This window comes from Lissotriton helveticus, chromosome 10 (assembly GCF_964261635.1).
Source record: "Lissotriton helveticus chromosome 10, aLisHel1.1, whole genome shotgun sequence".
Taxonomy (NCBI): Eukaryota; Metazoa; Chordata; class Amphibia; order Caudata; family Salamandridae; genus Lissotriton; species Lissotriton helveticus.
The window spans coordinates 71,357,461-71,385,320 of record NC_136071.1 but is presented as its reverse complement, the minus strand read 5'-3'; the positions used below and the strand labels follow the sequence as shown (position 1 = coordinate 71,385,320).

At 44.6% G+C, this 27,860-nt stretch overlaps 1 protein-coding gene across 1 annotated transcript in view; it reads left to right on the top strand.

The window, feature by feature from the left end:
• SYN1 (synapsin I) overlaps window positions 1-27,860 on the top strand; it is a 581,514-nt gene that overhangs the window by 407,039 nt on the left and 146,615 nt on the right. Inside the window, exon 7 of the mRNA XM_078664776.1 lies at window positions 4,599-4,741. Coding sequence (XP_078520902.1) covers window positions 4,599-4,741 — 143 coding nt within the window. The remainder of the gene's footprint in view (window positions 1-4,598; window positions 4,742-27,860) is intronic.

The following is a 27,860-nucleotide window of genomic DNA, read 5'->3' as shown; positions in this document are numbered from 1 at the left end:
AATATGCAGATGACCCAACGGTATTTAAAGGTTTTCCCTCCAAATGGCATCTTGCACTTTATCAACATTTTAACCACACTTCAAGACTGGATGACTTCACATCACTTAAGACTGAAACCTTCCAAAACTGAATTCCTCCTAATTTCTTCCTTCAAATGGCCAATCCTGGTACAATCCTGGATGGATACACTCTTCCATTCTGTCGTCGTGTTCCCTTTCTGACCACTCTCTTTGTCGATATCCCCATTCCTCCTCTCTGACTAAAATCTGCTCTCCCTGTCCCTCCTTCCATAAGTGCCCATGCCCCGGCTCTTCTTGCTGCTTCAGTGTGTCCATGGTGGGTGAAATCTGACTAGTCAGGAATATAGAAAATGCTAAAAATAGATAAATAAATGAATAAATAAATAAATGCAAGTAAAATAGGCAGGTATTGGGAGAGGACATAGGGGAATAAAAGGCGACTATCACAATAGTTAAAACAGAGGGACTGTTATATAGTGGAAGCAGCACTATGCAATCTGGGGCCGTATTACACAAGCGCCCTGGGGGCGCAACAGGTCTTTGAGCCTCCTTTATGCACTTGCGGGGCAGTTTGGTTACAGAAGGGGCCACAGATGCTTGTGCCGTCCCTTTTGTAAAACAGGTAGCGCTGGCACACATACAGCGCAGGGGCTATAATTAGAGGGTGTTCCCCAATTTGCATGAGGGCATGGCTCCTAGCAACTGAGGGAATCGCTTTGCCTCTGCACCGTATTACTAACGTGGGCACAGATGCAAACATGCCTGTAGAAGGCGCATTGAAAGTGTGCCGCACAAAGAAGGCGCACTTTCAGCACACCTTCAAAATGCAGCCCTCTAAAGGAATGAAAGGGGGTCCCGTGGACCCCCAAACAATGCCCCTGCAGGCAGGTGCCATCACTCACTGCTCCCGCCTGCAAGGGGATCTCTAATCCCCTTTAAAAGTGTAGACAGGTTGCCACCTACACAGAAAAACACGGAGCAGCTTTTAAACACCTGCGCAGTATTTCACTTGAAAGCGCGGCCCAGGGGGCCAGCACGAGTTCGGGGCTGACCGATGGCAGCGCGTTCTTTTTGATAGGGCACACGTTCCATGTTTGCAACCGGCACACCTGCTTTAAGGTGCGCTAAGGCGCAAACATGGAAAGTGCACCCTAGCTGTAATACGGGCCCTGCTGTCTGTGCTCAGAGCGCCAGAAGATTAATAGGCAAATTTAGAAAACGCATTAAAAAAGTCTCTTGGTACAAAAAATGCTGTAAAAAAATCAGTATCGATCTCTCTAAATAGTTTGTGTTAAGAAATGGCCTAAGGCCCTGTTCAGCATGTGGAATTATTGACTTCATATAGGTCAGAAACCACAGAAGATTAGACAGCCGCAGGCCTTGGGGGGATCCTGAGTAACTTATGTACAAAAAGAATCAGTCTTAACTGACAGCGGGTGGCAGCGACTGCCAAGCCGGATCGCTTGTCAAATGCAACGATTATTGCGTCAACGCAAATGCCAGAGCCGGTTACCTTAGAAGTAAATGTATTGATGTTTTGGTATTTCTATAGCACAAACCTAGCTTGCAGGCAGTGGAGCGCTGCATATTGAAACAAGGGGATATAAGAAATGTACAGGCACATGCATCAAAGTTAGCAAAAATCGGCCTTTTGCGATCGCAAAATTAGCTTTTGCGATGCATCAAGGGTCAAGGCACTTGCAATTTGAGAATTCGCAATTAATTGCGAGTTCTCAAATTGCGATTGCATTTAAGGATTCACTATTGCGATTCCTTAAATGCAATGCAAGGACCACTTTGAAGTAGCGATTTCTCTACTAGGGGGTCGCGAATTACCATGAAGTTGAACTTCATGGTAATTTGCAAAAACTTTGAATAATGCACTAAAGTGCATTTTTCATGGGGATAGTGGTAAGTGTTCCATGGATTGAGGATGGGTGTTCCCGTGCATCCACCCATGGAATGCGACACAATCTCAGATGTATTAACCCTTTCGGCGCTCATGACCAGCTCAGCTCGTCATGAGGCACAGTAGAGCTGTGCTCATGATCAGCTGAGCTCGTCATAACCGCTGCGGAATGCCCACGTGGGGATAATTCCCCTTCTGCGCGGGGTGTTCCATTGAGTGGGCGGAGTCGTGACGAGCTCAGCTTGTCATGAGCGCAGCTCCGCTGTGCAGCCTGACGAGCTGAGCTCGTCACGAGCACTGCGGCGCCGCACGCGGCCCCTCTCCCCCCCGCGGGGAAGGGGTTAAATGTAGAAAACCTGTCATTGTGCCAAAATGGTCAACCTACCACATAGAGGCGTAACGAGGAGAAATATTTTTAACTCTCCTTGTTATTTCCTCTTTCCACATGTGCTGCATTCTGCAGCATTTGCAGATGGAAAAGTGCATCTAAGGATTATTTTTGTGGAGGAAAGTATCTCTATCTGCACAAAAACAATCCTGTCTGTAACGCAGGCACGAGTGCAGCATGGTGCAAGGGGCCTGCATTGATGCTAGGCAGCACACGGAGCGCCAGCGCTCGGAGGGAGCAGAAGTACGTCATATCTTATTAAAGATGCCACATTTCTGCTCTCACCATTTGACACAACGCAGCACAGAAACTTTGCTTGCTGCCCCGCAAACTTTGCTTGCTTGAAGCATTAGTAAATATGCCCCCCAGAATCCTTGCACAACAGTAGAGCGCAGAGAACTGCTCTGTGTTGAGCAACATTCAAAGCACCAGAACTTAGGACGTAGCATAGCTGCACCTTCCCTGCACTCTAAATGAGGCTGGTGGGTGGGAGGTGGAGGAGGGAGCACAGGATGTCAGCTGTACTTTGGAGGATGTCTTGTTACCACCCTAATCTGAGACATTTAACTCCCACGAGCACTAATAGTAGTGCTAGTTCAAGGATTCTTACCATCTGGGACTTAACCCCTTTAATGTTGCGCACGTTCAGCGGACGTCGCGTGCACTACCTCGGTAGTGCTGCGCACGTCCTCTGAACGTCGCGGCCCCGTCCGCGCAATAGAACATTCCGCACCAGCGCGGAACGTTCAGCGCAGCGGAGGGTTTAACAAAGGGATTTTGCACCCTCTGACAGCCTCTGATGCCATGTATGTGATGTGTGCATGACCTGCCTTGTGCATCCTACCTGTCGCACAATTTGTCTTGTGTTGATGGTGCCCCCTGACAGGTCGAACCCTAGACAGTTGCCCTACGTTGTCTAAAGCGCATCAAGGTAAATGCATGAATGCAAATGTCAGCGCAACGCACAACTATGGCTGGCTTTTCGGTGGTGGGGTGCTCAGTGGGGGTCTAGACAAGGCTTCTTAATATCATAAATGGAACCTCTGTTAGAGGCCATGCAAATGCCACACCCTGCACTTTACATATGTGCATTACGGACAACCACCCCATCAAACCCACAGTGTGACGGGAGACGACCATTACAACGCGGTCTTTACACCGCACTGCCATTACGACGCGGTCATCACAACGAAAGTCGTTACAACGACTTGCGCTGGATGGCACTATATACTAAGGAATAGTATGATTTACTATTCCAACACCTTCCCTACTGTTACGCCGGCTGGAGTTGGAATAGTAAATCATACTATTCCTAAGTCCTGCGCCTACAGCACAAGTCGTTGTAACGATTTGCGTTGTGATAACTGCGTTGTAATGGTAGCACGGTGTAAACACCGCATCGTAATGACATACATCCCACTGTGACTGACCCTTATCCAGACATCATGAGTAGTTAATAGTACACCCGCCCTCATGGCAGTATCCTTTGGCATGGGGTGGAAGGGCTCCAGAACATGGTTAATAAAAATATGCATCATCTTTCACACTAGTATCATTTATTGGAAGACCATTTTATTATTGTACCTATGATCGACAGGCAGCTTCTCTCACCACACGCCTCCTACGTGCAAATAATCCCCAGTTCTGATGAACAAACCAATGAATGAACAATAGGAAGCCTACCATTTTCATTTCTAGTATTTCTTGCTCTCTGCTTTATGAATTTCATATAATGTTCTCTCTTCTCTCTCTTCCCCATTTCCTTTCTCTCTCATGCTCACAATTGTTTTTCCTTGTATTCTTATATTTTCACTGTAATTAATTTTATATATTTTTCTTTCCACTGTCTTCTTTTCTCCAATTCTATCTATTTTACCTTTACTTTTTTGATTTCGTTATTCTTATGTTTATGGTGTTTTTCATTTTTGTATTCTCTTTTTTCATGTCTGTGTCTTTCTCATTGTGTGTTTTATCTTTATTCATCCTTGTTTCTTTTTTGTTCTTTTATACTTGATGCTTTTTTTTTCATTTTCTGGTCCATTTTATTCTCTTTGGTTCATTTTTTTTGCCTTTGCTTTTTATCTTTCTTAATTTACTTTCTTTCTTCACATTTCCATTTTCTTTCTCCTTCTGTTCACGTTTTCTATTGGGTTTCCTTTACTTTCCAATTGGCTGTTTACTTTCCTCCTCTCTCCCATCTTCTATGTCTCTATCACTCTTCGATTCTCTTGCCTTGAACCCTTCTAACCTTTACACCCACTTTCATCCATGGCGCACCAGGTGAAGGTGGACAACCAGTACGATTTCCAGGACATTGCCAGTGTGGTGGCTCTGACCAAGACCTATGCCACCTCTGAGCCATTTATTGATGCCAAATATGATGTCCGCATTCAGAAGATTGGCAACAACTACAAAGCTTACATGTGAGTGTCTTTTTAATTATTTCTCCACCAGTGGTCTGTTTTCTATGAAATCGGTACTCACACGGTGGGGGTAGGAGTGATAACTTTAGGCTTTTTTAGTCTTTTGTTATAAAGTTGTGAGCCAATCCTCTGGCTCGTGGTCCTTTGTTATTAATTCAAGAAGGTGCCCGGAGTTCTAGAACATTTGGAGAAGGCAAAATGAGAAACTTAGGATAATGCACTTATTGCCTGAGTTGCATTTCTAGAAGAAGAGATATTCTGATGTGTGACAATGATTGCAGTCACACTCTGTAAATTACTCCTGGTCCTACAGCTGCAAAGGTATTCCACTAGCAGTGCAAAGCAGAGAAACTGAACAGGTGTCACATGGCCTGCCCCAGCTGTCATCTGAATTATGCCCATTTCAGAACTAATAATCAGTCCTGCCAAAGATTAAGGGGTTTCCTAGAGGTTTCCCCTCAGACTACTCCTCGAGAACAGTGCAAATGCTTAGACATATGGATTTTATGCTTATGGCTTTTATTATATGGCAATAGTCAAGTCAAGTCAAGAAACTTTATTCGGTTGTTCTTATTGACAACCATAAAAGCATTTACATTATACATTTATTAACACGATTATTCATTAAAAGAAGAAATCAAATAAAAATAGAGTCATAAACAAGACAGATCTACATTGACTTGACTTGACTATATGGCAATAGAATATATGTAATAAAATGGTAATAAAAATCACAATTATATTGGCAATAGTCAACATCAAGAAAGTATACAGAATAAAGAAGCTAAGCATTCCAGGATGTTTTGTTTATGTGATCTCACTCTAATAGCTAGAACACAGCCCAAGCTGACTCCTGGCTCAGACTGTACCGCGTTTAGACAGTAAAGATACCAAATGCTTTTGAAGATGGCGCTTTCTGGATGGATAAATACTCCTGCCTGAAGACGCAGCATCATGCCCTATCTTTATAATTCACACTGGGATGCGTAAGAAGGTGCTCTTGTGATCGTGAGGTATACAGAGAAGAGTAGAGAGAGAATTTGTAAGCGTGTACTCCAGTGCTCCAAACCTATTACTTTAGTATCATATTTATTGCCATGAGGATGGCAAGAGTGGGCATCACTGACAGACATATGTAGCTTGCACATGGAAAGGAGGAGAACTAGCGTAGATGCTTATAAGAAAATATGGGTATAATATTGCAATTACAATTACAAATATGGCATTGTCTGGGCTTACGCAAAAGTGGTTATATGTCAGAGGTTAGATGCGTAGGCCATCAATCACACAGGACTGGCGTAATAGAAAATAACAATGTGAGAACAACAATTCCTCCATCTTTGAATTTCATGTCGCAGGGCTGTACGTCTGCAATGACAATTGTTATTTGCAACTCCACCTCAAGGTGACTAAGGACAGATCTCCAAAGCTGGAATTTTATGATGGAAAATAAAAAGGCAATGTGTTTGATGTGATGGATGTGCTGGACACCGTTCACTTCTTCGTGCCGGGCACCGTTTTATTGTACCTGGCAGAGCCAGACTGTTAAATAGGCAGGGCAAATGGCATTAGAAGGTTCTCCCTATATAAAGTGGGCCTTCTAATGTCATGTTTTTGGGAGGTTTTCCCGCCAATATGGTTTTAGCAATGGCAGACATAGCTTTGGCTCCGCTGTTTAGAAAATCGGCATCCTGGTCTCTGAATGAGGTGGTGGTTGTTGGAGGTAGACAGATGGGCCAGCCACCGATTGTTGATGCCTATAATCTATGAAGAAGAAGCTGATCTCTAAATTAAGTGTTTATTCAAGGAGGAATCCAAGTCTTCACCACATCTTTAATTGGAGCACCCTGTGTGTTAACACATCAACACATCATAGTTGGATGTCAAGACTTAATTTTTTTCAGAAATCAACATTAGTGTGGGGTTGTTTTTAGTGGTTACCTTCCCTGCATTTATTCCATAATGCTCAGTCTTTCGTGAACTTTGATCAAATGTCGTACGCATACCTCCTCTGGGTTCCCAGTATGGCCGGTGGCATACAAAGGCCTCGCGGTGGCAAGGAGAGCTGTGCTATATTGTCCCTATTTGACTTTCTCTACACTGAACATTGTTTATGCATCTTTCAGATGGCCCACTGAAAGTTCATTGAGGGTGTTTTTTCGTTTTCAACATTGCACCAGCAAAATACAAGGCTCTGCAGGCACGAGCAGAGTATCTAAAGTCACTCAACCAATAGCAGAAGATGACTAACGCTTTACATAGAAAAGCAGTGGTAGCTCAACCTGTCATTCACATGCCCAGGTCTTTCTTGATGTCTCATTGGCTGATGCAAGTTTCCATTATTTTAGGATCTGATTCATCATTCTATCATTTAGAAATTAAAGTTTAAAAGTATGACTGTATAATAACTCTCTATCTAGTTCCTATTAGAACTGGCAGGTCCTGAGGTTGTTCCCTCACCACCTGACTATGATTAGATGTTGACCTGATGATGTTGCAAGCACTTTTTACCCCAACTGATCTCAGCAGTTGTTAACCATTTGCATCCACAGTACCCTTCCATTTCCATTTGCACTTTGAAGAACCGCTGAAGCCGCGGCTGGCTTCCTTTGAACTCTTTCATATGGCCCACCCACCGCAACCAATGGAGTACGGTGGCCACATAAGCATTTTTTAATATCATAAATCAAAATTTATTTAGTGGGTGGAATTCCCAGTTACTTTTGGGTGTTGGTGTTTTAGGTGTTTAAAATATATAGGGCCAGATGTATCAAGTCATTTAGAGCTCGCTAAGCCTTCGATTTCGTGAATCACAGAGTTTGCGACTGCTAAATGGCTTGTCATGTTACTGAATTGCTAAACGGGTTTAGAAACTCGTAAGAAATCGTTATTGGGAAGGGATGTGTTCAGGGCGTCCCTTCCAAGCAGCGATTCTTTATGGCATGTATTCTGGTAGCAAAACATTAATAATTTACCAACCCTCCAAGAAGGAGGTGGTAGGCCATTCACAAATGGGGATGGGTTTCCCAGAGCCCCCTTCCCCTTTGAAAATGAAAAAAAAAATGTAAGCGTTGTCAGTGATCCAACAGACAACTGCCTACTCTGAAAAAACGAAAGTTCTGCTTTTCATTTTTTTTCTTTTAAACACATCCTGGTTCCCTGGTTGCATTTAAAAAAAAATGCTTTCTTTATTTAAAAGCAATTACAGACATGGTGGTCGGCTGACCTCAGCAGGCCACCATCCCTGTGATGGTGCTGACTCACCGTGGGCCGCAAATTTCGACTTACCTCATTAATATTCATGAAATAGGCCGATTTGCCACCCAATAGGAATGCTAATTTTGAAATATGGACTTTCATATATTTGTAATTGTGATTTTCAGTAAAAATCACAATTTAGAATTTGTAATTACTAATCCTGATATATATGGCCCTTAGGCCCTAATATATCAATACATATTCTTTATAGACAAAGAATGGGTAAAACTCTTGATACATCAGGCTCTTTTGCTCCGACACATTTTAGGGATATTGTCATCTTTCTGGTCTCATTCCAACTGGGGGTCTCCCCTTGCACTGAGGCCCGACGGAGAGTACGGCAGGCTATACTTACTACAGGATACGTGATATATTGTAACATTCTAGTAACTGTAAACAAAGATGTGATATAGAGAATGGATGGCTGAAGGTCTCAACAGACAGCGACAACTCAAACACCCTCCCACACAGGATAACATTGCCATAGACAGCTGGTTTATTGGATTTACTTGAAATGAAAATATAGAAGTGCAGGTACTCACTATCTCCGAGGACCTGTCTGCCACTGACCACTGCTGGTGCCGTCCCATTAAAAGTATTGTAGTACGGTTGAGAAGTGCCAGTACTCTCCCGTTAAAATGAAAGAAGTGCATATACTCAGTACCCGAGAGTACTTCTCATAGAAAGCATTTGTGCTTTCTATGCGCTTACTATGAGAATGAGCTGAAAAAGCATTTAAAACCTCTTAGAGAATATTGGGCCAGGAGGATGCTAAAACCTTCCTGTTTGTTTTGTTGTTAACCATTGTAATTATCTTGCATTTCCTATGTGTAAACATAGACCTATTTTGTTTTGAAGCAATACCCATGACTGGGCACAGATTGTACTCTGTGAGATCACTCCTTCATGATTTACCTAACTACCACACTTACTTTCACCTCCTGCAGTATGACTTCACCGCTCGGCCTAACAACTGTTATTAACACCTTGGCTGCTTGGCAGACTCTTCTCCTGTGCTGGACCTTAATGTAAATCCACTCGTCATGAGCACACGACCACCGTGCCTCATGACAAGCTGAGCTCGTCATGAGCACGAAAGGGGTTAAAATCTTATTGGAGTGCAACATTTACATGAGGTCCAGTGTTAAATAAAAGGACCACTTTGATGCAGCTCAGGAATCAGATCTTTGGCCCAGAAAAAAAGACCTTACAGTTTACAGCAAGCACGAGAAGAGCACCCTTTTGCAATTGTCCTATAATATCTGCATCTCGAAAGCCCTTCTTTGCCCCAACAGTGGTTCTTCTCCCCTTTATGCCAAATAAGTATGACTGTAGGCCCTTAGCACTGATCTAGGACCTTATGTGTCGGCGGCTGGGTGAGAGCGACATGCCTCTGCTCTTATTCAGGCCTCGCTCAGCTCACCTTTCTCCTGAAACCATTTCAGGGCGGTTTGGTCAGCGAATGGAGACTAGGCGGAGCGATGGTGGTGTGGTGGACCATGTGATATGTGATGGATATATCCAAGAGAACATGGAGGCATGGGTCTCATTTGTTAATGCCCTAAAAGGCATTGTAGATGACCTATGTAGTGGGAGTCTTTACAGTACTTGAGGTGGAAGGTGGGTTAGTAAATGTGTTAGAAGCATCATGGTTATCTTGGACCTGTGGCACCAGTGCTCCTTCAAGTATCCTACATTCTATTTGGTTCAAGTTTGGTGTTTCGAGAGAGATAGGATTGAGTGCGTCATTACTGTGGATGAAGTGTTGATTGTTTCTAAGAAGGAATTGGAAATCGGGATAAAGTTTTAAAGCTTCAATGGATAACTTTTTGGGGATGTTTAAAAGGATTTGCTGTCTTCCTGGGATCTGGTGTTTAAGGATTTGGTGATATTCAATGACCATGTGCTTTAAGTTTTGGCATTTTGGTAGCCTTTGTGTAGGACGATGGATGTTGTAGGCGTGGATGTTGTTGAATAATTTTACATCAGTTTTAATATTGTTTATTTTTTGGGATGAAGAATGGATTATTAGCTGAGGGGATTTCAATTGAGTATGTGTTGTGGATCATTTTTTTTGTTTTTATTCTGCCAACAGAATCAACCTATTCAGAAAAGGGGGTGGTGATGAACAGAGTGTCTGAATTAAGCAGACCACTCTTACCCAGTCCAAAGATCAGGGCTTGATCCATCACCGTTATTTAGCTCACTGCCCCATCCCAGCTCAGAACATGGCTATATGCAAATTAGTCTGTCCCTGGCCCAGTGCATCATGGGAACAGGGCAGACCAAACTACCAAGCCAATTCTTCACCAGAAAGGATACAAGCTACCGGGGACCGGTTTCTGGCATTTCAGCCTCGTCGGCCCGGCTTGCTTGAATCCTGATGGAGCAGTGAGCAAGGGACTCATGTCTGAGTATACCCTGCCACACCTATAGTGGCCAAAAACGATTCAGAAAAGGGGGTGGTGATGAACAGAATCAAGGTTCTAATGATGGACTTTCATCGCACTGTCCCTTCAACAACAGCAACAGCAAGTGTGGTACCCCCGTAGTCTAGTCACGAGAGGACTAGGGTTTGGACTGCTTGCTGAAAGTCACCTGGAGGTATGAAGGGTTTAATATAACCTTATAGCCCGTCGTAGTGGGCTATACCGGCCATTAAAGGTCCGCGCCAGCGTTAAAGGCCCAAGGCGAGGGCCTTTAACAAGGGAGCAGGACTTTAAAGGCCGGTATAGCCCATCTACAGAGGGCTATAAGGCCACTAGAGGGCAGAATGTTCTAATAAATAAAACAAAGGCATCTCAGAGCCCAAGGGGGTTTAAATCCCCAGGGGCTCCGAGAGGCCTTTGTAAAACAACATTGGAATGTTGCTTTGCAGGCTTTTACCAGCCTGTAGAAGCTCAGAGCAATCCATTGTAGTTAATGGAGCATTGATCACTGTGGGGAGTCTGTTTGCTTAAATTATTGACACCACCTTAGCAGCAATGTTTAAGAGAGTAATGGGACGGTATAAGGAGCAGTCAGAAGGTTGTCCTATATCCTTCTGTAAAACTTATCATTTTGGTTTCCTGGTTTTATGGTATTATTTTTTTTACATTTCCGTCTGTACTTATCCATATTTATTTTTGGGCCACCATATTAGTATTTATCCATATTTATTTCATGTTTTGAGAATAAATTGAGTCGTGGATTGGTATATTTCTACATTTATTTTACTGACAAATCTGCACTCATATTTTTGTACCGGTCACGTTTGAGCAAATTAAGCAGCCAAATATAGTGAAACACTACACCCACAGGTAAATAACTGCATTATAATACAAATATATGTTAATGTATGCCCGTATTTATAGAAATCTCAAACTGTTTTTTAACTTCCCATGCTGTCTATCTGCTCAGCTGTTGTCCTTGACATCACGAAGACAACATAGAGAATAATCCACATGAAGCACAATTTTCCGCATTTTTCCGCTTTTAAAAATGAATGCACACAGGAAACATATTGATATCTATCTATATTTATCTCTAAAAATCAGTAAAAACAGAAAACTGGGAGCCTGTGTATAATTCATCTCCCTCTTCGCCTACAAGAACAGATTTCCGGAATGGACATTTTTACGTGGGATAAGAGACCTTTGACTGCTTCAGCCAGGAGTCATTAAGGCCCACACATCTACTCACAACCAACAGTTGGCTATGTTTCATCCTTGGCTTTCCTCTATTTTGCTTTCTAGTAGTTCTGGGAGTATGAGGAATGGAAGGACTTGATGTAGAGACAACTCAACATGTTGTGTTTTTGCTGTGCTCTGTGGTATGCAGGCTGTGGGTTTCAGTGTTTCTGGTTCTGAAGTATCCTGTTTTGATTTGTTTGAGCCTGGTCTGTCCTTTTTGATTTCATATGGGTGATGCAGAAGGGGGTTGTAAAGTGATCAGTCCTGTCTACTGGTAGTGGGTTGTAGCAGGAAATAAGTGGTGCTTAGAAGACCAAGCATTTTCGCTATGTGGGTTAGTTTTTTGTTGTGATTAATAGGATTTCCTGAGCAAAGGAGTTTGAGGAAGTTTGTTTACAAGGTTGTCATGGTATGGTCGTTAGGGAGGTTCAAATCTCCAAGTAGGATGTGGTTGCCATGGAGCTTGCCAGATGTGGTGATAAGGGATGCGAAGGCTGCTGCAGTGGTGTCTTTAGAAGAGATTGAATGTTATGGTATGTAAAGGGGAGAGTGAGATTTCAGTAATGAGTGTTTTGTATGCACTTGTGTGGGTTTTGATGAACATTTTGAATGTTCATGAATGAAGATATTCCCATATGTGATCCTACTGCCTCACCCGCATGTGTGTTTCTACTGTAAGCGAGTGTAACTATAGGGGAATATTCAGTGGTCGAAGTGCATTAAAAAACGTATGGGAACTGTGATGCTTCATATAATGGGGGCGAGGTCAGTGTAGGGGCGGAGTTAAAGGTGGGGCTAAAAAAACGAAATATTCTGTTTGTCTTTTTGGTCTTTCATCATCAGGTAGCTACATTTAAAATAAAGCGCAGCTTAAATGAAAAATAAAATGTTAAAAGATGTTACGCAATGGCAAATGCACTGCAGTACATTATGAAACCTCTATTAGTTAATGCACTGCAGAGGTCTGTGTGTATAACTAGAGAGCAGAATTAAATGTTGGTTGGTGCAGTGGAGAAGAGTGACTTGTGTATTTTTAGTGCTACGAGGTCACAGCCTGCGGTAGAAAGCACTGTGAATATGTAAGTCATTATTTTAAACTTGCATTTCCCACAGTATCAGATAGAATGCTATAAATTGAGCAAAATGGTTTGACCAAGCAATTTTTTTTACATAACTGTCCCTTCAACACCTTGTCAGGGGTTGTAATCACTAGATAAATACAATTAGAATGAAAACCATGCACTTCACAGCTCAGATGTTAACTCTTTGTACTGCCACTCAAAAATAATTAATCTTTGTCATCACAAAGCTTTGAGTGATTCAATTAATTAAAGCCAGTACCGACTCCCAAGCATCCTTTGCATTTGCAGAATTTGTTGCGCATATTTGCATTTCTTTCAGGCAAGCAGACCCCTTGGCAAGAAGGCTTTTATCTTGCTTAGCTGTCTTCCTGGCTGCAGTTTCACATCACAGGAGACTTACTGAATGACACTTCAGGGGAAGCATTTAAACTATCGGAATTAACCGTCCCCAAACGGTTCTCTTTTTACAAAAGTAGGGGAACGGGTTTTCATGAATCAAAAAAGTAAGGGCACATCGTGCCCCTCCGATCCCACTCACTTCGACCTTTGGGAATATTTCTTTGATCATGGGAGTAGAATAGGGACTTTATAATTTCACAGAAGTAACAGTGCGTACCTTAAGGCTGGTGACAATGCTGGCGATGTTGCAGTCATCCCTTGGGCGGAGTGAGCTAAATCATGGCGCTGGTCTTGATGTATGAGTTAGGAGATACAAGGTGTAAATGTACCTGTAATTGAACTGGCCCATGACTATCCAGGCCTACCCTCCTTTTGTAGACTAACGGCCACATGCATCATTGTAGGATTTTGCGATTCCTAAATTGCGAAAATTAAGGAATCGCAATTTAGGAATTGCAAAATCCTATGCATCAAGAAATTTTAAAAGTTTTAGCGATTCCTTAATTTTCTGTATTTGCGATTCCTTAATTGCAAATCGCAATTAAGGAATCGCATTACATTGATTCCTATGGGCCTAGAGGCCCATAGGAATCAATGGCAAGGCATTCTCATTTTGCGAATTCGCAATTAAGGAATCGCAAAATGAGAAAGCAATTTCAAGGGTGCAGGGGGGGGTCCAAAGGACCCCCCTGCACCCCTGAAATGTCACGTAAGTACATTTTACTCACACACATGTCCCAAGGGCATGTGTGTGTAAAATAGAAGTTTAAAAAATGCACTTTTGTGCATTTTTAAAACTTTTCGCAAATTATCATGAAGGTTGACTTCATGGTAATTTTCCTCTTCCTAATTGCGAATCCGCAATTTAAAAAAAATCATGCGTAGCTTTTAAGAAATCGCAACATTTGTGATTTCTTAAATGCTATAGCAATTTAAGAAATCTCTAAAAATTCCGATTTCTTAAATAGCAAAAAATGAAAAAAAAAATGATGCATCCCGAAAAAATTTGTTTGCATTCGCAAACGGCCAATTTTTGCGATTTGCACCGTTTGTGAATGCAAAAACCAATGATGCATGTGCCCGTAAGGACCTTCTATTAGGCCTGGGAGTGGTTCTCTATATTGTCCCTAATGCCATGGGTGTTAGGCACAATGGACTGATGGACTAAAACCTGTTCACAAACCAGGCTTTGGGATTTGCTCACCCACTGATTTGCAAATTGCACTTTTGAGGGGTTTTCTTAGTGAATTGCACCATGAATATTAATCAGCAGGTCACAATTTGCCAACCTGTTCAAACAGGTGCTGATGCAGGGATGGAAGCCTACAAAGGGAGCACAGACCACCAACCTTGAGTTTCCTTTCATTTTAGGTCTGACAAGACAGTGCAGCTGCTCCACACTATATGTCATCAACAGAAAAGCAGCTGTCAGAAGCACTACAGAGAGATGGCTTTGGCTCCGCCCATATATAGATCCCCTTGAGTACAGCGTTTGATTGGACACACATTGTGTACTTCCACTTTTGCCTTTTGGAAAATGTAGCTGGCCTGAGTTAGTTATTGTAATAAACCAGTGACCAAGTCTGTAGAGCTGATCGGTTTATTATTTGAAGTTATGACAAAGGCGGTGGGCCTGAAGTATTTATTGTGTGCATAATTTGTAAAAGTAATAGGCATTTGAGCTTGGATATGTTATTACACTGTGTTAAAGTCTGTAAATACGTATTTGTTGCATAGATTCTCATGAACTACCACAGTAAATAAGTTTTTTTTTTTTGCTGATGTCCACCTCTGACAAAGCTTTGAGTTGAGGATGCGCAAACGGATAATCTTGGTTAAGTGCTTTTCAAAGTATTTTTTACATTTTGTTTTGCAATATCGTACATATTTGCAAGTATATGACTGATGGTTGCTAGTTCATGAGCATAAGTAAACCTGAGTTGGTTACGAAGACACACCAATGATAAAGGGTGTAGGCCTGATTGGTTCACTGGGAAAAGTTATGTGAGATGCTTGATCTGTTTAGTATGAACCGATACGGCAAAGTCACTCGGCCTGACTTATCTATCTTGAAATACATATGTTAAAGCCAATAGATCTAAATGGGTGGTTTGTTATTGCACTGTATTAAAGCTTGTATAATTCTACTTTTTTTTACTGGCAATTTTGCAGACTCCTTTAGCAGGCAAGAGTTTTGGTGTTGATTATACCCAGGGCTACTGAAATTATGCGCCAAGGGAGGACCAAATTATATTGCACAATGGAGCACATTTTTTAATGGTATTGGCTCATTATTTTGGCAGGTCTGCACATATTAACCCCTCCCACGCTAATGACGGAACCGCTCCGTCATGGCCCTCGGGTGGGCTGTGCTGGTGACGGAGCAGTTCCGTCATGGCTCGCTCGCCGCGCCACCGCGGCACTGATTTCGCGCCTGCGCTGACGTTCTAAAGAACGGGCGGGGCCATGACGGAACCGCTCTGTCACTAGCACAACCCACCCGAGGGCCATGACGGAGCGGTTCCGTCATAAGCGTCGGAGCGCCGTGTGGCAGCCCCACCCCCTTAGCGCTGCGGCGGAATAGCCGCAGCAGCGAAAGGGTTAACACTGTCCGCGGCACTGATTTCGCGCCTGCGCTGACGTTCTAAAGAACGGGCGGGGCCATGACAGAAACGCTCTGTCACAGGCACAGCCCACCCGAGGGCCATGACGGAGCGGTTCCGTCATAAGCGTCGGAGCGCCGCGCGGCAGCCCCACCCCCTTAGCGCTGCAGCGGAATAGCCGCCGCAGCGAAAGGGTTAACACTGTCCGGACAAAAGTTTCACCTTATTAGTACTTGATTAACAACCAAATACAGCAAAATGCAACTGAAATGTGAACAGTCAACCTTTGTGAGGTGCCTTCTGCTTCATAACAACACACGTTGCAGCATTTTTAGTAACTTTTGATCCGGTTGACCTAGTAAAAAAATTATATTTTTTGGTAACATCTGTAAATTATGCAGCACATGATGGATTATTTGGCACATACAGCAAATCCATTATGATGCGAGAAATGCCACGGCCGCATAATCACATAATTCCAGTGACCCTGATTATACGCTCTGACAAACCCTGTAGGTGGAAGATGTACAGCATTATAATCCCTATTGCAACTCTAAGGAGGCTCTGACAGGTTTCGATATCTGCCAAGCTCTTGTAATTAACAATTGTTTTTTTTTTTAAAACATGCATGCTTAGTGCCAGGGCTAGTTCCATTCAGTGCTAGGTCTCAAGGTTAGTCCTTCAGTTTTCCATTACCTTCTTTTGTAGCACTCAATCAATCAATCAATCATGCCATTTGTATAGCGCACTACTCACCCGGGAGGGTCTCAAGGCGCTTGGGGGGAGGGGTATGCTACTGCTCGAACAGCCAGGTCTTGAGTTGTTTCCTGAAGGCGAGATGGTCCTGGGTCAGCCGAAGGTGGATGGGGAGGGAGTTCCAAGTCTTGGCAGCCAGGTAAGAGAAGGATCTTCCTCCGGCGGTGGCTCTTCGGATGCGTGGTACGGCTGCGAGGGCGAGGCTGGTGGACCGTAGCTGGCGGGTGGGCGTGTAGAAGGTCAGGCGGTCGTTGAGGTACTTGGGGCCCAGGTCGTGGAGAGACTTGTGTGCGTGGGTGAGGAGCCGGAACGTGATCCTCTTGTCGACGGGGAGCCAGTGCAGGTTCCTCAGGTGGCTGGAGATGTGGCTGCGTCGGGGGACATCCAGGATGAGTCGGGCGGAGGCGTTCTGGATGCGCTGGAGTCTTTTCTGTAGCTTGGCTGTGGTTCCGGCGTAGAGGGCGTTTCCGTAGTCCAGTCGGCTGGTGACGAGTGCCTGGGTGACAGTCTTCCTGGTCTCGGTCGGGATCCAGCGGAAGATCTTGTGAAGCATATGCAGGGTGTTGAAGCACGATGAGGAGACGGCGTTGACTTGTCTGATCATCGAGAGGGAGGGGTCCAGGATGAAGCCCAGGTTGCGTGTGTGGTCGGTTGGCTTGGGTGCGGTGCCCAGGGCTGTGGGCCACCAGGAGTCGTCCCAGGCGGAGGGCGAAGATCCCAGGATGAGGACTTCCGTCTTGTCCGAGTTCAGTTTCAGGCGGCTGTCCTTCATCCACTCGGCGACGTCTTTCATCCCTTCGTGTAGGCAGGTTCTGGCGGTGTCGGGGTCTCTGGTGAGGGAGAGGATCAGCTGGGTGTCGTCGGCGTAAGAGATGATGTTGAGGTTGTGCTGGCGTGCGATGTCTGCGAGAGGTTTCATGTAGATGTTGAAGAGGGTGGGGCTGAGTGAAGATCCTTGCGGGACGCCGCAGATGACTTCGGTGGCCTCGAAGCGAAACGGGGGGAGGTGGACTCTTTGTGTTCTTCCGGCGAGGAACGAGATGATCCACTCCAGTGCCTTCTCTTGGATACCGATGTTGCTGAGGCGCTGGACTAGGGTGCGGTGGCAGACTGTGTCGAACGCAGCGGAGAGGTCCAGGAGGATGAGGGCCACTGTTTCCCCCTTGTCGAGCAGGGTCTGGATGTCGTCGGTGGCTGCGATGAGGGCGGTCTCGGTGCTGTGGTTGGCTCTGAAGCCGGACTGCGAGGGGTCGAGGGATCCGTTCGTCTCGAGGAAGGCGGTCAGCTGTCTGTTGACAATCTTCTCGATGACTTTAGCAGGAAAAGGGAGGAGCGAGATGGGGCAGAAGTTTTTGAGATCGGTGGGGTCCGCTGTAGGTTTCTTCAGGAGGGCGCTGATCTCGGCGTGCTTCCAGCTCTCCGGGAAGGTGGCGGTGTTGAAGGAGGCGTTGATGATGTTCCGGAGTTGGGTGCGATGGTGGAGTCGGCCTTGTTGAAGACGTGGTGTGGGCAGGGGTCGGTCTGTTCATTTCCTTCTTTCTCCTTTTTTTTATTTTTATTTTTTAAAGTGTACTGCAGTTTCCTAGACTGTGCTTGCAGGTTGCTCATTTGTCGCTCATTTAATCTGTAGATGGCCAGCACAAGGCTTCAGGAATTTCATACCAATGATACACTATGGGCGAATACCATTCTAAGACTGTTGTCTGCTGCTATGTTTAACTTTATTTTCCATTGCATACATTCTCCCGCCACAATTAGACAGCAGAATGTTTACTTTTACTATTTGTATTCTTTTAATTTATCTTACTTATGCTTGTTGAGTTTGCATGTGCTTTTTATTGTGGATGGTCAAGCAGGTGAATGCAAGAGTGAATCAGTGGGTGGATGAATGGTTGCATGAGTGCATGAGTAAGTGACAGAGTGCATGTGTGATGAGTGACTGAAAAGGCACTTTTAGGAAGAAGTCAGACCTAATGGCATTGCTAGTGATGTTTTTTTAAAAGCAGTTCATGGCCATTAAACAGTAGTGGCCCATCCATAACAGCAGAGGGGCCGCGTCCTGCACTCTTTGGGCATAATGAGTGTCTGTCGGGCTGAGGAAAGATTAGACTGGCAGACACTTTTTATTTTCAGTTCAGGCAGCCAGGAGTTAGACTTGTGCTAAATGTGTTGTCTTCTGACTGCCTTAGCTGAACTCTGCTGGGCTGAGGATCTCACAGCACCTGTGGGCGTGACCTCCTTAGATGGCACAGGTCCTCGAGGCCCCCCCTCGTGTTGAGGGGAAGTGTCAATGATAGCCTCATAGCAGTTTTAAACCATGAAATGTCCAGGGCCAAGTGTCTATTACTGACACCTTGTCACAGAGTGGGTGGGACCAGCAATCTCTCTGACACCATCCCACTCTTTGACGAGGTAGGGACTGCGGCCTCCCCTCATTGGCTGACCTTTGGGGAGGAGGCTGTCCCACCCCTCCTGACACCTCCGAGGCTTCCCTCCCCGAGAGCTGAAGCAGGTACATGTTGTGTTTTAATTGACTGGTGCATGCGTGTATGTATGAATGTACCTGTATGGTAACAAGACAAAATATCGAATTCAAAATATAGAATTACCAAAATATCGAAGTCAAAATATAGAATGGACAAAATATCGAAGTCAAAATATAGAATGGACAAAATATCGAATGGACAGAATATAGTGGGGGAAAATATAGAATTGAAGGTGAGTAATTTAATATCGAATAGTCATTTTTACCACTACGCTATCCACCACTTTCCCTACTGTTGCACTCTCTGGAGTGGGAATAGTCATTTTTACCACTACGCTATCCACCACTTTCCCTACTGTTGCACTCTCTGGAGTGGGAATAGTAATTTTTACCCCTACGCTATCCAACGCTTTCCCTACTGTTGCACTCGCTGGAGCGGGAATAGTAATTATTACCCCTACGCTATCCAACTCTTTCCCTACTGTTGCACTCTCTGGAGTGGGAATAGTTATTTTTACCCCTACGCTATACAACGCTTTCCCTACTGTTGCACTCGCTGGAGCGGGAATAGTAATTTTTACCCCTACGCTATCCAACGCTTTCCCTACTGTTGCACTCTCTGGAGTGGGAATAGTCATTTTTACCCCTACGCTATCCAACGCTTTCCCTACTGTTGCACTCACTGGAGTTGGAATAGTAAATGTTATATTTATTATTTCATTAATTTTAGATTACTTTTAAGACATTTTAAAAAAATCGATATTTTGACTAACTATATTTTTTAAAACTATATTTTTGATTCGATATTTTTGTACTTACGTGTTTGAATATAGGAATTCGATATTTTTGCATTCTAGATTTTTTCTTTGATATTTTGGTAATTCTATATTTGTGAATTCGATATTATGTCAGTGATCCGTGCTCTCCCCCCACCCCCGCCTCTCTATGAGCTGTACTTACTGCCCGCCAGTGCCCTTAAAGGCACAGATGCTGCTTAATAATATATTTCCCTTTTGGCTAAAACATTGGACAACATGCAGTGGTCACATCGACCGCTGTCTGCTCCACCCCGAGGCTGGCCAGCTTGATTTCTAAGGGGATCTCCATGCACGTGGTTGCACTTATTTGTTTTCCTGCACAGAATTGCCATGCCTCACTGGGCAGGGAAAATATACATCAGGTGGACCTCCTATATTGGGAGTTCTGATGCATGAAAGAGGATGAGTCTGCGGTGGGCCAGCTGCTGCCTTTGATCGACCACTGTCAGAGCTGTTGAGCCAGAGGTGGCTCCACCGGTGGTCACTGGTCTCTCCCACGTGGGAACTGAGAGTCTGGTGTGGGTGGAAGAACTGCTGATTCACGGCTTGTCCTGTTCCGCCACACTCTAAAAGACCCCCTCAGTGGAAAAGGAAACGATGAAGCCCACGTTACTCTCTCTAGAAGTGACTGTTGAGTCAGTGGCAGAGTTTTATCCCAACATGGTTCACTTCCATGGATGGATTAGTCTCTTTTCTAGGGCTGAGGTTCCTGATGTTATCTTGTTGGAGGATCTTGTCGTCAAGGAGAAGCAGCTGTGCTTTGATGGACAGGACCATTGCAGTGGGTTGTTATGAATGGGAACAGCTGGCGGTGAGGTGGATGCTTGCACTGAGGTCCTGAGGATGGGTGCTCGACGTCTTACAGCTGAAAGGAGGTTAGACTGGATAGGACAGAGTTTGTGTCCTTTCAGACTCAGATATCATGAGACTCAAGTGCCTTAGTACAAAGGTCCTGTATTACGCTATGGTACATTGGGACACCGGCAGGGTTGGATCGGATTAAAAATTGGCCCGGGCACACTAAAAAAAAGTGGTCCACATTTGCAGATTCCCTTTCCGCAAAACACTTTTTTGGCAAAGTTTTACAAAAAGAGGGGCCGGGGGACTCTGCCAGAGGAATGTTTTCTTAACTTCACTTAGATTTAAAAAACAATCCATGGATTAGTTCACACTGGTGAACCACCCATGAATACAAGTGAGACCGCTTCAGCTCAAGCCCCCTGCCCCACTCAATATGCATACATTAATGAAATGGCCCAGCGAGAGAAAGGGAGTGACACGTCTGCCCGTTGGTAAAATGCAGGTAATGGACGCCCAACTGCCTCCAGAAAGGCCACTCAGGCCCCCACTGGGCTGCTGGCGGCATCTGAACAGAACAGAGGGCACCCACATTGGCCACCGGCTGCCCAAAAAAGCAGCCCACAGCTGAAACTCGGATACCGGCCCCTCGGCCATTGCCCGAGGACCCGCCTTACCAATCCGACCCTGGACACCGGTGCAGGACATCTCGGCAGCAGAGTTTAGTTTGTGGAGGTGGGATATGTAGGGGTGTGCATGTGTAGCCAGCAGCAGTGACCTCATACACAGTGTCATAGAAAGTACTACACACTGTGCTGGTCTTGGAGCCACCGAGGCACGGGGAACATGTGTAACGTGCCCAGACTCTGGCTGGTGAAGCAGAGGTGTCCTGGTGCAAGTTGGGAAATGAACAGATGTTAAGAATGGTATTAAAATCTCCCCCACCACCGTAGCTCTGATTTTTACATTTCATATCAGCCATGCCCCCCAGCATGAGCAGCTCTGTATCCACTTGCTTCCGATTAAATATGTCACGTCACGCTTATATGGCAGGTTTAGTCATTGGGAGGTCTACACAAGTCCCTTATTATAATTTTAATGTGATAAAAAGATGGAATTGCAATATTTTAAGCCAGTGGTTCTTAACCTTTTGACTTGTATGGACTCTCATTTATTTAGTACTCGAACCGGAGGACCTCCACTGAAACATTATTGGATTTCGAGAACCGCACTGAGTCATTACTAAATGCCAGGAACCCCGGGATACGCATTTTTGATGATGTGAACCACACAACAATATACAAAAATACCAAAATTAGCATTAATCAAACAAATACACACATTATGAAATACTGTATATAATTCACAAACAAACATTAAAAAAATCAGAATTTTAATTTTAATGGAAAGGTGGGAGCTTTTCTGAATTCAATTTGAGTCCCTCATCATCCATTCTATATACTGTTTGATGCATTGGCACTGCGCCCACAAATCAACCTAAGAATACTAATTTAACTTTTAGCCTTACATTTCTAATTCCTTCATATATACCGACTGTTTAAAATTTTAATTTGTTTTTTTATTAAGAACACTCTATTACTCTGTTAATATTATTTACTTTTTTAAGCAGTTGCGGATCCCCTGAGTAGACTTTGCAGACCCCCAGTGGTCCCAAAAACACAGGTTAAGAACCACTCCTTTAAGCTAACGATATTACCATCAGCAACCCTTCATTGCCGAAGTACAAAAGCCTTTTTTCCCTTAGAGTACATAATTGTTTTAACACTATTTACAGCGCCGCCCAGGACGGAGGCAAAGGGTGCTGTGCAGGTAGTGAATGGTGAAAAAGTAAAAACTCACATGCACGCACTCGCTCACTCTTTCCCTACTTTGTGCAGCTTAAGCGTGCATGGTATGTTATGTGTAATCTGGCTATCCATCATAATCTTGGTTGCTGTATCACTACTGAAAGGTACCAATGGCATAAACATCATTCCCGGTCCCGTCTTAGAAGAGATAATCAGTCCATTTCGAACCAGTGCTTAATTTGAGCTGGTGATTGCCAGTGGGCAGCACCGGTAGTCATTTTTAGGCACTTGATCTAATATTTTCCTCTTCAGACATTTCCCGAGAGCAAGAGAGATAGTGAGATAAAAGGGCAGGGAGTGTCTGGCAGTGGATTAAGTAGGCCTGAGGTGGACGGAAGCTACACAACCTTGGTACTGGGAGTGCCAGCCCGCGGACTTCTGAGTAGAGCTTTGGGCACCAGCAGTCATTCATTTATAATGTAAGCACAGTCCTGAACCATGGACTGGAATGTGTCCCAGCCAAATTAGCTGTGGCTTTGATTGGTGGAAGCATTCCACTCATCACCTTTTTATTTTACTCACCTATATGTAATCTTTTCTTGGTTCCTGTTCCTCGTCTTGCAGCCCTCAAGTAGCAATCCTTCTCTGGGGCATTCCAACGTGCTATCTACCTCTTGTATGGAGCTCTGTGATTGTTCCCTTTAGGCTTCGATTCACTTTATGTCTAGTAGGTAGAGGCAGCCCATTTCAGCAGGCATACATCTATCTCTACATACCACCCACCTGTATGCAGGGCCGGACTGGCTGTAGTGGGCATTGGGCATTTCCTCTGAAGGCCGGCAGGGTGTGAACTGATTTTGCAGTGGTGGGGGAGTTTTTGTTACAGGGGCTGGTTTTGCAGCGCACCGCCCCCAACCGGCCCCCAGTAACAAAAAACTGCTAAATCGTCCCCAAGTAATCAAAGCAGCAAGAGGGGTGGTCTAGCAACATTGCCAGGGCTGCTATGGGTTCCCAGTCCGGCCCTGCCTGGATGGTGAGACAGATGAGTGGCTCGTAAATGGAGGTCCAGACTCTTAGGTGCACACTCTTCTCTAGAACACTTCTGTCCCCCCACACATGCGTGCTGACTGACATGTATTCTGTGCCACCCCACTTGCTCCTACACCCAGCGGCATAACGTTAGCCTCCGCAGCCCCTGCAGTGCGGGCCCCCCGAGCTCTTTGGGGGCCCTATGGCACTGTGCATTGGCAGCAGGCCCCTGGCCTGACAGCTCCTGACTGGGTCTGGAGGGGTGGGGTAGCTCCATGTGCTTTGCAGGCGGCCCCTCAAGTTTCGTTATGCCACGCCCAACACCAGAAGATGACACTTTCAAAGCTTGCGTTTACTCTTTGTTACTACCTAGATTACTCCTACCTTTGGCCTTTTTATTTGCTCTTAGCCATGTTATCCACCTCCCATTGGATAACATGGCTAAGAACTGCTCAGGGCAGGTGTTAGCTTTTGGAGATATTCGTGCTTAGCGCGAATATCTCCAAAAGTTGGTAATAGGAGATAGCGATGTTAGCGACTGTTTCCAGTCGCTAACATCTTGGCACGCCCACTTTGCATATCATTAGTGATAAATATCACTGACATGCAAAGTGGGGCCCAAGATGGTCGCTATCTCCTACTAGCTGTCACTAACTGGTGTTAGCGACAGCTAGGTAATAGGGAGATAATTTTATCTCCGCTTTCTTAGATTTTAAAGCCAAAAAAGCGGAGATAAACCCCCTTGATAATATGCCCCCAGATTCTTCCCACAAAAAATCGATTTGCTCCTCTGGGTCCTCCATGTCCTCATAATTATCTCTGGTTTCCAGCCCAAGGGCCCTTCTTCTGGGCAACCTCAGCTCTCCTGTCCTCCACTGATGGCCTTTCCTTGGTTCACGTTAGGCATTGGCACATTATATGGGGTGGATGAGTGTCTTACCTTTGAACCTTCCTGGGCGCTCTGGTTTAACTACTTTCAATAAATCCTGTCAAAAGTAGGGGTGTTCAAAGTTCAAGTCATGAGGGAAAACTTGATTAGATCAAGATTATTGGACTACTCATAGCCCATTTAATATGCTTCTTTTCCTACTTTTATGGCGGCACACTGGCAATATTTCCTCATGAGCTTTTGTTGATGATGGAAATGAGTGCACCATTTTTTCACCGCTGTACAACTTTTTCCTCGCGACTGTGAAACCGGAGGCGAGTTTCACAGTTCTAACAGTGGCCAGGAGGTCCATTTCCTTCCTTACTTCAGGACCCATAAAACCCTGACTGTGTCACTGGCTGCAGATGATTCAGGGTATCTCAATCTTTAGGTCTGTGGCACTTTCTTATACCACCCACAGCTTGATCCTGGATCAGAAGATGTCTTGCATTCTTGTTAGCAGGTGCCTGGAGTGGTTCTAAGGGTATTGTAAGTCAGTCCTAGAGTCCACAAGTGGAAAATCACCAGACATTGACTCAGTGCTTACTTTGAGCTGGTGTTTTCCATTGCTTGGTAGCCGTACTTAATTGTCAACGCCAGCACTATGCCAGTCTGCCACATGGTGGCATTGTTTGTTGGATTTTTAGATGAACGCTTCAATTGTTGCTTATTCATTCAGTCCGCCTTCCCCACTTGACCCGGGGTCCATAGCCACTGTTTGTAGCCCAGAGGCTTTATTGGAGTGATTGCTGACCATTTGTTAAATGTTGTACTTTTCGCATGGTTTACTCTGTATGTTTGCCTATACCCTTCCTTGCGGCATAATCTGTAAAGCGCTCTTATACCCTCGGTGGTCATGTTCGCGCTATATAAAACTTTATGTATAAATAAAATCACTATACATTAAAAACGATGGATACCTGCTGCCCAAGTCATTCTTATAGCTTTGGGGGCCTGGAAAAGTCTGAGTTGTCATTCTTGTAGGAGTGTGATGGTTAGTAGTTATGTTGGCACTGACATTGGTAGTACTGACGGGAGAAATTGGTGGTGCATGCTGCAGTGGCCTCCTGAGGAAGGCCCTGGCACTTATTTATTTACAAATTAAGCACTGCGATGGACTCTTTCCTCATCACTCTCCTCCAAAAGGTTCTGGTTCATTCTCTAGTGCTCTGTTATAGTCTATAAGGTCACAAACGGGAACTACAGGCTCACCGTCTTCTGTTCGGAAGTGCTGAACAACGTGGACATAGCCATTAGCTACACCCACCTGCCTCAAGAGTATTCTTTTCTGTTTGAACAATTAGGCAGAGGGAGAAGAGAACAGACTGGCATCAGGACAGAGGGCCTGGCAATAGGCAACATAATCCTCATAACACCAGTGACAACGGACCAGCAATCCTGGGCAACAAGCTGCAGGAGACCCAGTAGCAAGGTTGGCTAAGTAGCATCGATACGGAACTAAGGACCAGGTGTACAATGAATGTATTAGGTAAAATGGTTGGAAATTGTGCACCTGCTTTTACCGGATCAATTGTGTTTCTACAAATCAACTTATGTACTCACTGGTCGCAAAAACATGATTGCAAGTGCCATATGTATAAAAGCATTTTTGTGGTCAGAAATGGACAGATTCGCAGAATTGGGCAGTTGCCGACCACAAAAATGCTTTTCCAGATGTACAGAGCACAAATTGCGATTCAGTAACTTGATGCCAAATTACAATTTGTGTTTAAGGCATGTTTCGGGCATCCCTTCCTAATTCCGAATCGCAATGGTATGTACGAATGTTTTGCAACCAAATTAGGGTCACGAAACATAAATTTTTTACTGACACCTCAGCAGTGGTGGTAACCATTCGCAAATGGGAAGGGGTCCCCAGAGGAACCCTTCCCCTTTGTGAATGTTGAAACAAATATGTTCTACTCTTAAAAAAAGGAAACTTCATAGTTAATTATTATTTTATCCCGTTTCCTTGTAAGGAAAATGGGTTGCATTTTTATTTTTTATTTTGCTTTAGTAAAAAGAAATCACAGACATGGTGGTCTGCTGAACCCAGCAGACCACCATCCCTAAGAGGGCTGCGATGCCTAATGGATGGCAGATTGAGACCTACCTCATTAATATTCATGAGGAAGGTCAATTGTGATCCCATTAGGAATCCCTAAACTCAATGGGTTTCATACATTAGGAATGGCGATTTCCTAATTGCGATTTGCAAAGAAAGACAAGTAGGAAATTGCAATTACTAAAATTTGTACATAAAGCCCCTAGTGGGTCGCAATTCAACCTACCTTTTGAATATTAATCAGGTAAATCACAAATTGCTACCCACTATGAATCGATGCCATCACAGGGGTGATGGCCTGCTGAGGTCAGCAGACCGCCATGTCTGTGATTGCTTGTAAATAAAGCAATTTTTTTTTACATGCAACCCATTTCCCTTAAAGGAAAATGGGATGCACTTGAAAAAAAAATGAAAATTGTAACTAACATTTTTCACGAGTGGCCAGTGGCCCATGGAACCACTGCCTACTGTTAAAATTATTTTTCAAAGATTCTCAAAGTGGAATGGGTCCCATGGGGATCTCTTCCCATAGGCAACCACTATCTTTGTGTAGTCCTTTAAAATGCTTTGGAGATACATTTTGCCCTGCTTATTATTTTAAATAACCTTTCATAATTGCATTCGGGTTTGAAGTGCCTTTCCACTGGAGCACTATGGTATCCATAACTATTATTTCTCTGATTCCCTTTGGGGTTGTTCTGTTTTGTTATTCTCACTTTTAAGCGCATAGATGCCTAGGGGCCCAGTTTTATGATTAATACAGGCAGCCAGCCCTTGCGTTTTAGCCAAAAGCATATTACATTTTGGGACCTAGGTTTGCTTTTCACCATAGTAGCATGGGCTTGAAATTTCCAGCATGAAAACTGTTGACTAAAAAGCCGGGACTGAATGGCCGTCTCATGGGACACGTGGTCACTTGGCATCAACATGTGCCCAGGGCTCTTGGGTGCAACCAGGGTCACAGCATCTGAGGCAGAGCCACCTTTATCCCTTCACTGGTCCTGTCCAGCATCCCTCAGCCAGCCTGCCTGATTGGCTGCAGCACCGTGAGTGGCAGGTCTTGGGCGGATCTCTGGGTGCTCCTATGGCCTGAATTGGAGGTTGATTGACAATAGTCTGTAGTCAAGCCCCATACTGGCTGAACCACCGTGATCACTGTTATTGTGCAACGTTCACTACAGAAAAAGTTTGAGCACAAGCAGCAGTGCAAGCTTCCCTCACACAGAAAGGTGAGAAAGGCTACAATGGAACCGTGTATCCCGTATAACACTTTGATTGATTGTTGATTGATTGTGGGTTTCTAAAGCGCTAGAATCGACTCCCGAAGGAGTATCTCTGCGCTGTAGACCGCTGGGGAACCCGTCCTGGCTTTCCCTGTGAGATGGTCCCTTCTGGGTATCTCCAAGGTGAAACCAGGCA